Raw genomic sequence first — 14065 nt, 5'->3', positions numbered from 1 at the left:
AGGCAAAATATGGCGGGATAGTCCCGCCTTCTAAATGAAAGAGCCAATCGCTGATTGGTAAAGTCACTGTGTCACTGCAGCAGTCGTTAGAAGCTCCAGTTCCCATAGAAACCAGAGGCTAGAGCAAGTGGCAAACTCCCGCTCTCTCTCGTGAAGCCAACATGGAAGTGACTTAAAACAAAACAAACTTGAGTGTGAGTAATTTATGGGCTAATTTTATGCAGACTTTAATGGACAGTAAAACAACGGCAGAATACTGTATACCTCCAGGGGGGCACAGTAATATTGAAGAACGGCTAAACAAATGCAGAACTTAATTTGAGCGTTCCAAAAAAGTCAAAGAGCGGTAACTGATGTTATACTGTGTTTTGCCTTGGTTTCTCCGGGGCTTTTCTCCAAGATACTTATACACATGATAAAGAAGGTCATGAATGTCCCAAAATTATCAATAACTAATTTTCGACCAAAAACGAAGTTATGGTGTTTTGTCTTTGCACGGCAGCACTGCTGTCACTATAGACGGGCGTGGTTTCAGCAACCAGGCACCTCAGCTTCACTCACGTCCCGCCTTTTTGCCCATTTTCGATTATCCGGGAGTGACGCGTGGTGACGCGCTGCCAAGATGGCGACGGCCTGCTCCGCCCACTTTGAGTTTAAAAAACTCTCTTCAGAAAACTACGGGTGACGTCACGGACACTACGTCCATGTTTTTATACAGTCTATGTGCTAGAGCAGCCAATGATATAAGCGCGTTATAACTACGTATGCGCACTGGCTGGTCTAGCCTGAAAAATAAGCTTTTTAAACGCTATTTGAGCATAAGAAACAACATTCATGGGGCAGTTAATTTCAGATTTTGTTGCTGATTTGAAATAAGTAATTTAATCGAGAGTTCAGCAAGCAGTTTTTGAGATTTCAGGATTCCCTCATTCATTTAGATAGGACTTGGTCTTGTTTGAGTTGCCCTTTGCAAATGTGAATATCAATAAATGTAAATATCAATTATCATACATAAATATCTTGGATTTATTTATTGCTATTAGAGCAAATGGAAACGCTTATGCTTCTGAGAACCGGAAATGTGACAAGGGTCCATTGACTATGTTAAAAAAGGTCCTTTATGTCCTATCAAAGCTTGCTGTATTAAAGGGATTTTTGTGCACAAATAAATGCATATGTGACTGTAATTATCATCAGGGAAATTTTAAGACAAAGCATAATCCTCTTGTGAATCTTACCCTCTGAGTTGAGCGTGATGAGTGTTACGTTGTTGGTATTCTGAGATAAAGGCTGGCCGCTGTTGGACACTGAATCGCTCGTTTCAGAGCCACTTTCCTGATCCTCCTGAACCTCTTCCTGGATGGGAACCTTCAGCAATATCGTCTTCTGTCTTCCTCGCCCAACAGTACTGCAAAGAAAACATAACATAAATTACACCGAGAGATGTTATGGAGAGCTTGTGCAACAGATCCAGAAACTGTCTCCTGTATATATTTAAATACACCATGCAAACACAGGGGATATTTTTATTTCTTTAATGCACAAAAGCACAGTCTGTGGCACTCACTTGCTGAGCAGGTTCTCTAAAGAGTCTGAGGCGAGCGGTGAAGTTTCCTCCCGCGTCTTCGGCCGGTCTCCACTCACTATAACGTTTGTATGAGGAACAACACTGACAGAAAACACTCACTGTTACCGTCTCACACTGTCAATATCACTGCTGGTTCTCAAATGGTGGGTCGCAACACAAAAAAGCCTGTTCTAATAATAATAAATAGGGATGCTCAATATATACCGATACCATAGCTTTAATATTTATTAAATATTTAATCGTGCAGATAATTTACTTTAGATTACTTTTATCATCATCCAACACTCAAAGTCAAGCTTACAAAAACATAATAAAAATACTACTAATAATAATAATTTAGTAACAGTGTTAAATGCAAATCTCAAAATAATGATTGTTACGATTCCTAAATTCATTTACAGAATTTAAGAGGATTTTATTTTTTAGTTTTTTATTTATTTAGTCAAAATAGTATTGAATTTTAATACCAGCCAGCTTTTGAGTGTCCAGCATAATAAGAAAGAAATTATCAGGTTTTTTTTTATCAGTATCGGACTAAACATCTAATAATAAATAATACAATTGCATAATAAAATGCACCATATAACTGTGTATAGTTAGGACGGAAAAATAAATTTGCTTATTAACTTCAATAAGGAGTAGAAAAAACTTCCCATAACTTTTGTTGTTGATGTTAAAGGCATAATAGTGGCATAAATTCACAGCATTCTCATTTGATATTGAGACTTAACTTTTATTTTATCCTATAACTTTTTCTAATTTGCCATGATTATTTTGTAAACATTTTCAAATAATCATTCCATTTCCAAGGAAAGTGTAATATTGTATATTTTAAACCCCCACAAGATAAAAAAAAGAATGATTGGGGAAAAAAAAAAAATATATATATATATATATATATATATAATCATAAAAAAATAATGAATATTAAAAATATTTACTAAATGTTTATCAAAAAGATTTTTAGGCCTTAAAATTAATAAATACGCCCCAAAAATATATATGTATTAATTAATTGTTAATATTTATAAATATTAATACATTAATCATTTTGATTATTTCTACACGATAACTAATTTTTAGTCTAGGTCCAGAATCAGATGAGAAGCACAGCTAAATAAAACACGTGCTATTGTTTTAAATGGTGTCGGTGGCTCATGGGAAGGTGATGTTAGTTGACAAGTCTACATGAAGGTTTGCAGTCATGCAGATCTTCAGATATTCCCAAATAAAGGCCAACTGGACATGATTTTCCCCTTTTTCAAAGACGATTTACCATAAAGTGAATTCATCAGTATGTAAAATCAATCTCAAGATGCTGTGATCAGGTTTGAATTAATGATGAAGCATCTTCAATAAAAGACAAAACAAGCCCAGGCGCGGTCGAATAAAACATCCGGGCATCATCTGTGGTCCCCTTACCAGCGTACTTTGTCGCAGGTCTGAGTGGCTCCAAACGGGGAGCCTGACACCATGGGGACCTGGATGGTCGACTGGTTTTTCCCCATCACTGTGTCCAGCTTCTCGACTAAACCTCGACAGGTGGCCTCAAGCACCTGCAGCTTGGCCTCCATGCTGTCCAGCCGCTGGCAGACAGCCTGACTGATGGACACCAGCATCGACTGAGAGAGAAACACAGCAATAAAACATGATTATAGCCAACGTGCTCGCTGATACAAGCCACTTATATTCTGTACCAGATTAACAGATCATCTCTAATAACCTTAATAGAGGTTTCTTGGCTAATGTCCAACCTTGCTCGTTTCCTGCCTGGTGGATCAGCGTCTTCATTATTCTCCAGGACATCTAGTTTAATGGAAAAAAAAAACACTGTAGAAAACCACAAAGACTACCTGCAGTTTTTTACTGATTCAGAGGAGGACTGACCTGTTTGATGTCCTTCATGATTCAAATCTGCCACTGCGATCTGAACGATCTCCACCAAATCTTGCTCTGCCATCATTCAAACCTGCGTCTGAGAAAGATGTCACTGATAAATCACTGCTTGTGTCGTATCAATCAAGGTTATTACAGTCAACTAAAACCATAAAAAGAAAACATTTCCATTACTCAAAACAGATCAGAAGATCAGGCCCTTTCTTTCAGAACATGCAACACAACTCCTTGTTCAAGCTCTTGTTCTGTCCAGGCTGGACTATTGCAATGCTCTCTTGGCAGGTCTTCCAGCCACTTCTATCAAACCTCTACAATTAATCCAAAATGCCACTGCAAGATTAATCTTTAATGAGCCGAAAAGAACACGTCACACCTCTGTTCATCAATTTGCACTGGCTACCAGTAGCTGCTCGCATTAAATTCAAGGCATTAATGTTTGCCTACAAAACCACCACTGGCTCTGCACCCATTTACCTAAATTCATTACTTCAGAGTTATGTGCCCTCTAGAAGCTTGCGTTCTGCAAGTGAACGGCGTATTATTGTTCATCTCAAAGAGGCACAAAATCACTTTCACAGACTTTTTCATTAACTGTTCCCTCCTGGTGGAATGACCTGCCCAAATCAATCCAAGCAGCTGAGTCCTTAACCATCTTCAAGAAACGACTAAAAACACATCTGTTCCACCTTTATTTGACCCTCTAACTCTAGCACTTTCTATTCTATTTTAATTCTACTTTATCTATATTTATCTTCTTTTTTATTTTTATAAAAAAAACAAAAAAAAAACGAGCTTTCTATGACTGCTTTTATTGTCCTCATTTGTAAGTCGCTTTGGATAAAAGCATCTGCTAAATGACTAAATAAATAAATAAAACAAATGAACTGAAATAAAATAAAATAAATAAACTGCCAAAGCGACATTTCTCATTTTCATTTAGTTTAAATAATTAAAACTAAAGCTGAAATAAAAATGAATTAAAAACTACATAAACATTTATCTATCTTTCTAAATAAATAAAAATGACAAAAACAGATATTTTTTTTTACTAAAACCTTTACCTAAAATTTAAATGAAATCAGAAAATACAAAAAGAGAAACGACTTCAAAATATGAGATATATATATATATATATATATATAAATATATGTGACCCTGGAGCACAAAACCAGTCTTAAGTCGCTGGGGGATATTTGTCGCAATAACTAACAATACATTGTATGGGTCAAAATTATCGATTTTTCTTTTATGCCAAAAATCATTAGGATATTAAGTAAAGATCATGTTCCATGAAGATATTTTGTACATTTCCTACCGTAAATATATCAAAATTTCATTTTAGATTAGTAATGTGCATTGCTAAGGACTTCATTTGGACAACTTTAAAGGCGATTTTATCAGTATTTAGATTTTTTTGCACCCTCAGATTCCAGATTTTCAAATATTGTCCTATCCTAACAAACCATACATCAATAGAAAGCTTATTTACTCAGCTCTCAGATGATGTATAAATCTCAATTTCAAAAAATTGACCCTTATGACTGGTTTTGTGGTCCAGGGTCACATATAAATTAATGATATCTCAATGATTAAATTAACACTGATATCAATGTTATATGAATGATTTGCTATTTTTTATTTTATTTTCATTATTTTGGAAAGGATTAACAATTTTCATTCATTTCCTTCATTTTCATGGAAAGTGTTTTTAATATTGTAATATTTATATTATAAGCCACCACAAGGTAAATGTGTGATTTTTACATGCAGGCACCGTTGTGTCCTTGCCAAACCAAAAAAAGCTGCCTAACCGGCAGCGGAGAGCCCCTGAAGGGAGGATGTGGTACTGAAGGTGACCCTACACTTCTTCTGTCCATTATTTTGTCCATCACAAATAAAATGAATTGCAATTTTTTTGAAGATAAACTGGAAAAAAAATATAATACATATTAAATTGAAATAAATAACTAAAATTAATAAATACACTATTTAAGAATAATTATTATTTATTAAATTGTTACAACCATTATTATATTAATTAAATATCACAAATTAGTGCCTGGTACACATTTGGTTTCATAATGGAATGGATTTTCTTTAAGATATTTGTTTTACATGCTCATTTGTAGTTACTTTAAGGTATTTAAAAAATATATTTTTTATTACCTTATATGTCCAAAACTGTAATTTTTCACACACACAAAAAAACTTCTTGTTGCAACATTTGACAAAAATCAAGATTGAATATATTTGGTCAAAAATATTAACAAATTTAAACTATTTAAGACAATACTGGCTGATTAGACCTAAAATGCAAAATGTTTGCCCTCTCTCTCTTCCCTGTTCCCACATCTCAGACCTCAAATACATAAAATTAGATAGTTTAGTAAAGAAAACACTATACAACACTTACTAGCAGTTGCCAAGTGGTTATCGGTCTTACTTTTCCAATACAAATAAAACCAGTCTACCTTTTCATAACTGAATATTAAAAGTTATGACCAGTCTGCAACCGGCGCCAGTTCTTTATTTAACGTTACCCTTGTAAGACCCAAAACACAAGATTTCAATCTTAAATAATATTTACACAGTTCACCAAGGTATGGAAAAAATGTCGGTATTATTACGGTACTATTACCATAGTAACGTTACATGCCCTAAAATATATCCATACCGTAGTAACGTTACTTTTAAGAAGGACATGCACGTTTCTAACAGTGAATATGAAGTGCTGCTGCTGAGTGAGATTATAACTAACGTTAGGTTACAAAACCTAATTTCGTTCAACTCTATTAAGCACTCAATGTTTGGACAATCCAAAAATACCGACGCTTCCCGGTTTCAGAAAACACAAAACACTCTTTAAACGCCGCCAGTCTTGTAAGAGTTTAATAATAAACCCAGTGCTTCAGTCCAGTTAGCAAACTGCAGCTAGCTTGCTAATGTAGCCTGTTAGCTGGCGCCTGCTAACCAACAGCTCAAAACAGCAGCAGGGAAATGCAATAGGCCTCATTTGTGCCCTTCATGGCACGCAAGACACAGCTGAGACGAAAACAGCAGTATAAAGTGTGTTTCTTTAACGCACAGCGCCATATTTCCGCAGCGCGCGGAGAGCGGGAGGTGTCGCCTGTCAGAAGCGGTTATATTACCGTGTGAATGATGAATTCTCGTGTTGTTTGTGAGGATTCCGATAATGGCGTCCTTCCTCGCGAGAGAAAGCCTGAGCATTCAGCGTTGAGCGCCGCTCGCTGCTCTCACTGCGCATGCGCACAGAGTGCGGCAGTGTTCAGTCCCGCGCAGCTGTTCGAGGAAGAACCAACCTGAGCGAAACGATCGAGAAAGAGTGTTTTAAAGTTTTCAAGTTTATTATCTCTCTCTCTCTCTCTTTAGCTTTTTTTGAGCATAGGAATTTGCGCGAAAATTATGTAAATATTCTGAGAGAGAGGAGAAGAGAACATATTTGTGTTTATATGTGTACAAGCTAAACGTCTCAGCTCTTCACTGGAAAAAGGTAGAGGCACCAAGTATAGGGAGATGGTTAAAGGAGTTGGCAACAAACATGTCATTGGAGAAACTTAATTAAGGGCAGACATAAGGCTTTTGAGGATGCTTGGAAACCCTTTATGATTTTCTTGGAAGGAGAAAATAATGGAGATGTATTTGAAGACATATAATAAAAGAAATGTTGAAATTGTCTTGTACTAGGAGGCCTTAAACTTTACATATAAATATATATATGTATAAATTAGAACTGTGAAATTGGTATGTGTATATGTATACTGTGCATATAAACATATTTTTTTTATTTTATTTACCTTTTCTGGTTGATTGTGAATGTATTATGTGTTTGTTGTAAGTTTGTGTTAACATAGCATGTTAGTGTTGTTGAATTTTGTTATGTAAATATAAAAGCAATAAAAAAAAATATTCTGAGAGAAATCGACAAAACCGTGTTATTTACAGTGGTGGCCAAATTTATTAGAACACTACACTCTTAAAAATGCTGGGTTAAATACAACCCAGTGCTGGGTAAAAATGCTGGGTTAAATACAACCCAGTGCTGGGTAAAAATGCTGGGTTAAATACAACCCAGTGCTGGGTAAAAATGCTGGGTTAAATACAACCCAGTGCTGGGTAAAAATGCTGGGTTAAATACAACCCAGTGCTGGGTAAAAATGCTGGGTTAAATACAACCCAGTGCTGGGTAAAAATGCTGGGTTAAATACAACCCAGTGCTGGGTAAAAATGCTGGGTTAAATACAACCCAGTGCTGGGTAAAAATGCTGGGTTAAATACAACCCAGTGCTGGGTAAAAATGCTGGGTTAAATACAACCCAGTGCTGGGTAAAAATGCTGGGTTAAATACAACCCAGTGCTGGGTAAAAATGCTGGGTTAAATACAACCCAGTGCTGGGTAAAAATGCTGGGTTAAATACAACCCAGTGCTGGGTAAAAATGCTGGGTTAAATACAACCCAGTGCTGGGTAAAAATGCTGGGTTAAATACAACCCAGTGCTGGGTAAAAATCCTGGGTTAAATACTGGGTAAAAATGCTGAGTTAAATACAACCCAGTGCTGGGTAAAAATGCTGGGTTAAATACAACCCAGTGCTGGGTAAAATAGGGACAAACCCAGCAATTGGGTTGTTTTGCCCCAGCGGTTGGGTTACTACCCAGAAGGTTGGGTTAAACATTTAACCCATCTGCTGGGTCAAAACAACCCAATTGCTGGGTTTGTCCATATTTTGCCCAGCACTGGGTTGTATTTAACCCAGCATTTTTTAGAGTGTAGTATTTTCAGCAGCTAAAATGGTTTTAAGTCAGTTATTTCTATCTTTTGCTGTAGAGTGTCAGTAGGAAATAGCAGTTTACATTTCCAAACATTCATTTAGCCATTACGGTAATAATCCAGTGAGATTTTTGTCTTGGCAGCAGCCAGTGCTCCACACAGAGATCTGATCTGATTAAAATCATCCAGTCTGTCTGAGATTACATGAAGAAACAGAACAAACTGAGACAGACTCAATCCAGAAGAACTGTGGCAACGTCTCCAAGATGCTTCAAGAAACCTACCTGCAAAGCTCCCTGAAAAACTACGCGCAAGTGCACCGAGGGCAAAAGCTGCTTTAAAGGATGCTCACACCAAATGTTGATTTAATTTAGTTGATAGAAGTTAATTGATAAAGAAAATCTATTTATGACATTATTTTTGACAGCATCCATTTTACAGCATTTTTACACAAGTGCCTAAAACTTTTAACAGCACTGTAGCTTTGCAGGTAGGTCTCTTGAAGCATCGTGGAGACGTTGCCACAGTTCTTCTGGATTGAGTCTGTCTCAGTTTGTTCTGTTTCTTCATGTAATCTCAGACAGACTGATGATGATCAGATCAGATCTCTGTGTGGAGCAAACAAAAATCTCACTGGATTTTTACAATTAATGGCAAAATGAATGTTTGGAAATGTAAACTGCTATTTCCTACTGACACTCTACAGCAAAAGATAGGAATAACTGACTTAAAACCATTTTTAGCTGCTGAAAATACTAGTGTTCTAATAATTTTGGCCACCACTGTACATGTACCGTGACTTTTTGCACATGTACAATGCAAATACCCGTTTTTATTCTTAACACATGTACATCATATATGTTCATTCTTAACAATGTCTTGCCGTAGTTTTTACTTTCATTCAAAGCATATATACACATTTATCCATCTTATCTATTCTTAATTATCACTCGTCTTTGTGCATGAATATGGTAATCATTCAGAATATTTCAAATTAGATTGCTGACAAATAATTTCAGAATTAAGTTTTCTCAGATCCCTTCAAACTTAAAGGAAAAGTTCACTCAAAACTTAAAATTAGCTTGAAATGTACTCACCCTCAGAGCATCCAAGATGTTTCTTACAAACGTGCAGTTTTTTGCTTCACAAGATGTTAACTGATGGACTGGAGTGGTGTGGATTACTTGTGGATTATTGTGATGTTTTTATTAGCTGTTTGGACTCTCATTCTGACGGCACCCATTCACTGCAGAGCATCCATTGCTGAGCAAGTGATGCAATGCTACATTTCTCAGATGAAGAAACAAACTCATCTACATCTTGGATGAGGGTGAGTACATTTTCAGCAAATTTTAATTTTTATACTCCTTTAGATAATAAATAAAACATTATATTAAATAATAACTATTATTAAATAAATAACAAAATGAAGTTGTACTGAAAAAAATGATCTTTATTGTTGATAAATTATATAATTTGAAGAGCTTTTGGTCTGGGTCGGGCTGGACAACAAGAAATTCTTCCACTGGAACTGTTGATCCAGATTTCCAACAGCTGTTTCTGCAAGTGTACACAAGAACTGTTCCGAACTCCAGCGAAATGTCTGAGAAAACAAAACAAATAGTTTACTATTAACATTAAAAGAAATATAATAAGTAAGATATAATGTAGTCAGCCTTTCATTGTCACAAAATATATCCTGACACGATGCAGGATCAGAGGGTTATTTTGAGATAATTATTAATAATTGTACATTGCACAATATTTTACAACTGCTTACCATAATAAATCAGTAAATGGAGATGAAATACTGCTTTGAGTTCCAATTCTTCCCACATTTTTTATGTGAAAATACATTTGTAATAAATAAATAATTGGTATTACGTATATTTTAGAACATCTGTACTTACCTGAATTTGTGTCCGCACTACTGAGCAAACTGACCAATGCTGGCATGAGCTGAAATTCGAAAACTCTCGGGCTGCCGCAGTGAGCGCAGCACAGCACCGTCTGACTAACACTGGAAGGAGGCTCTGTTATAAATAGAGGTGATCCAGCCCAACTGTATCTATAAGGTGAGAGGTAACACATTAGATTAAAACATGAGTAAATAATGAAATGATTGGGTGAATAATACAACAAACGGTTTATGATGGCTATGTTTCGGGATGGACTTTCCAGCTTACTCTTTTGTAAAAATCATACATTACATCATACAAATTCATATGAAATCACCACCTCGCACCTCGTGTTTGACAGCTGCACTTGCGCCTGACACTGATCGTTTAAAAAATGCATCTCTAGACCTTGCGTCATTTTTCAATCCAGTGCCCTGCATCTGGCGTTTTTAAATGCAAACAAGTGTTCTGTGTAAATGGCCCCTTTTAATAGTCCAGGGCTCCAGAAAAAAATGATGATGCTCCCAAAGTGTTTTTTTTTTTTTTGCTCATTCATGATTTTTAATCTCATGAACTGAACATACAGTAATGGTTCCTGATTCATTAAAGGGTTAGTTCACCCAAAAATGAAAATTCTGTCATTAATTACTCATCAGACACAGAACAGCATACACTGTTTACGTACAGTGGATACTCTCCAAAATGGCACCAGGGAGACGAATTGTTGAATAAAGTCGTTATTTTTGTTTTCTTTGCGTACAAAAAGTATTCTCCTCGCTTCATAAAATTACAGTTGAACCCAATGTCACATGGATTATTGTACCGATGTCCTTACTACGTTTCTGGACCTTGATCGTGGTAATTACATTGCTGTCTATGGGAGGGTCAGAGAGCTCTCAGAATTCATCAAAAATATCTTAATTTGTGTTTTGAAGATGAATGGAGGTCATACGGGTTTGGAATGACATGAGGGTGAGTAATTAATGACAGAATTTTCATTTTGGGTGAACTAACCCTTTAAGAATCAAACATAAATCATAAATTACTGACGATTCATTAAAGGAGTCTGTGAACTGTGGAAGTGAGGTAGTTTGATTCATAAAGCTGACTCATAAATGACTTTGAGGCAGTTTTGTGAATCTTTTTAACCGACTCCTTTAAAGGAACAGTTTGTAAGAGTCATTTGTTGGCGAATCAGACAACTCAGCTTGTGTCGTGTTCATTGCTGCAGTAGTAAACACTGGTGTTATTTAGTATCACCGATATACTATTGTGTTTTTGTTATTATTTAAAATGAGGTTTTTATATATTGTTTTGATTTTAATTTTAAAGTTTTTTTTTTTTTTTTTTCGCCCTCGAACGTAAACAACGCTGATTACGCAGATTACGTTTATGTGTGTGCTTTCGCCCTCGAACGTAAACAACGCTGATTACGCAGATTACGTTTATGTGCGTGCTTTCGCCCTCGAACGTAAACAACGCTGATTACGCAGATTACGTTTATGGCGTGCTTTCGCCCTCGAACGTAAACAACGCTGATTATGTCAATTACGCTCTTGGGTACTCTCCAAAATGGCGGAAGACGTAACTTGTATAATCTGTAATATTGTATAGATTTTAATTACTCTTTAAAACTATAAAACATTATTTTACTACATTTAATTTTTTTTTTGTCTGTCATTGTGCTTCTCTGAACATGTGGTGATTAAAACTGCCAATTATTCAATTGTTTTGACCTTCATAGGCTTAAAATGTGCATTCTTTGTCAAATCGACAGTGGTCTATATTCAATAGACAATCACAAATTATCTGTGTTTGATGTAAAACATTTGAACAGTAATGTTATACACCTGTAAGATTGGTTTCAATTATTACAAATGACATTCAGGTAAATTAAATACATATATTGTTTGAACAACATGTAAATATGATTTTATGTCATGTATATATTGAATATGAATGTTAATTGTGGTCTGTTTAGCTAATAGGATATAATTTAGTATAATACATAAAGCCTTCCAGGTTTAAACATCTTCCCTTGACAAAACCATACAGATATAATTAACATAAATTATTTGATATAATTTATTTTAGATGCTGTGCGCAAATATTTTATTAAATGCACATTCTGCACTACTTTCACATATTTAGGAATATATGATATCTAGTTTCATTCCTAAGTCTACAAATAAGAAAAATATTCTAAAAACTATCGATTACTTTAGCCATGTATTGTATTCACAAAATGAAAATAGCACAGAATGCTTTGTATTATGTTGCAAGTCGATGTTATATATTTCAGTAAAATGTATTGAGAAATGTATAAACTATAACTTTTTTTAATTGATGAATTGATACTTCTTTATATATCGATTTTATATTTATATTATGTATTTCCTTCTTGTCCTCATGCAAGTTTGAGAAAAAAAAATTGACTCGCGAGCAAATTATTAAACTGAATAATGGAAGAAAGATGAACAAAGGTCTTACGGGTTTGAAACGACATGAGGGTGAGTACTTAATGACAGAATTGTCATTTTGGGGTGAACTATCCCTTTAAATGTTGATCTGGCAACTAGCTAGAATACATTAAAAAAATTAAACACACAAAGCTTTCCCGATTGGATTTTTAAATAGTTGTTGCAAATTCAATCACCGTAACACTTGTTCAGGACAAAAAGAGATTTTCTTCATGAAACTGGTGAACACTTCATCTCCATGTTTGGCCGTGGCCTTCACATATTGCTCCTGAGCTTCCCCACTGTCACAACTGAAAAAAGTATAGAAACGGAGGTGTTAGATGTCTAATAGACATTTACACAATACATTCATCCATGCAACATAGCATCCTTCAGAGATTCACTGTAGTCTCTGTAGTAGAATCCATCCTCACCTCTGAATCTCCCTGACAATCACTCCCTCCCTCTCCTCATACACTCTAAGCAGTTCGTTTTCATGATCCGTATCATGAAATCCATCCAAGTCTGTTTCCTCCATAACGCTCATGTAGAACGGCTGGAAAACAGGCACATCGGTGGGTTGGAGGGCACTTTGATGATCAATGCACAGGTCCTGAAGCCTGCTGCTGACATCATTTCCTTCACCTGTACTGTCATTTGGCATTTGTACGCCGCTTTCTGCCACTTGCTCTTCATCGTCCATCCCCCAGTCATCAGCTTCATCACACCAGTCTGTTCTGGACATTGCAGATTCTGTACATGCTGTGGTTTTGTTGTTTTGTCTTGATTTGATGTCATCATCCAAGCACTGAGAGCGCAGGACAATCCAGCTAGGTGTATATATACAGGAGACATGGTCAGATTATCCGAAAATGAAAGGTTTTAAGGAATAGTTATGGAAGCGGAACACAATTGATATATGAATAATGCATTGATCTAAAATGACAAGCTGTACCTCTCTGATTTGCCATAGCACTGTGGGTTGGTGCAGGCGAATACATTGATGGTTCTGTGGTAACGAGACGCCGCAAGACGGCAGTAGATCTGCACCACTTGGGACAGGCCTCTCTGACAGAGCACATGTGGGGTACTGGAGAGTGATTACTGGAAGCAGGTCCTGTAATGATGAAAATTCTATAAATTCTAATAAAATACATAAAAATAAAAATAATAATAATAACATTGTATTTGTAATGCCTTTCTCATACTCAAAATGCTACAATATGGTTCATAATACAAAATAAAAAAATAGTATATAATAACATACACAATAATACAAAATACTCAGAATGCTACAACATGGTTCATAATACAAAATAAAAAATATAGTGTATAATAACATTAGACACAATAATACAGATTAAAAATGTTACACGTATGTATGAATGTATGTATATTAGTGTTGTCAAATGATTAATCGCGATTAATCGTTTGAC

At 35.7% G+C, this 14065-nt stretch overlaps 2 protein-coding genes across 2 annotated transcripts in view; both read right to left on the bottom strand.

Annotated features, from left to right (window-relative positions):
* Positions 1-6714, bottom strand: part of LOC107675239 (protein BANP-like) — a 44539-nt gene extending 37825 nt beyond the window's left edge. The window contains exons 1-6 of the mRNA XM_016469518.1: positions 6634-6714; positions 3476-3563; positions 3312-3394; positions 3011-3210; positions 1568-1669; positions 1239-1408 (exon numbers count right to left, since the gene is read on the bottom strand). Of these exons, the coding sequence (XP_016325004.1) occupies positions 1239-1408; positions 1568-1669; positions 3011-3210; positions 3312-3394; positions 3476-3551 (631 nt within the window). The 5' untranslated portion in view covers positions 3552-3563; positions 6634-6714. The remainder of the gene's footprint in view (positions 1-1238; positions 1409-1567; positions 1670-3010; positions 3211-3311; positions 3395-3475; positions 3564-6633) is intronic.
* Positions 6713-14065, bottom strand: part of LOC107675238 (programmed cell death protein 2-like) — an 8699-nt gene continuing 1346 nt past the window's right edge. Inside the window, 7 exon segments of the mRNA XM_016469517.1 lie at positions 6713-6804; positions 9720-9875; positions 10183-10340; positions 12827-12940; positions 13064-13459; positions 13585-13707; positions 13709-13746. Of these exon segments, the coding sequence (XP_016325003.1) occupies positions 6713-6804; positions 9720-9875; positions 10183-10340; positions 12827-12940; positions 13064-13459; positions 13585-13707; positions 13709-13746 (1077 nt within the window).

The sequence above is a fragment of the Sinocyclocheilus anshuiensis genome, unplaced genomic scaffold (assembly GCF_001515605.1).
Source record: "Sinocyclocheilus anshuiensis isolate Anshui unplaced genomic scaffold, SAMN03320099.WGS_v1.1 scaffold532, whole genome shotgun sequence".
NCBI lineage: Eukaryota > Metazoa > Chordata > Actinopteri > Cypriniformes > Cyprinidae > Sinocyclocheilus > Sinocyclocheilus anshuiensis.
Note: the sequence above shows the minus strand (reverse complement) of the source record. Positions and strands in the feature narration are given on the sequence as shown.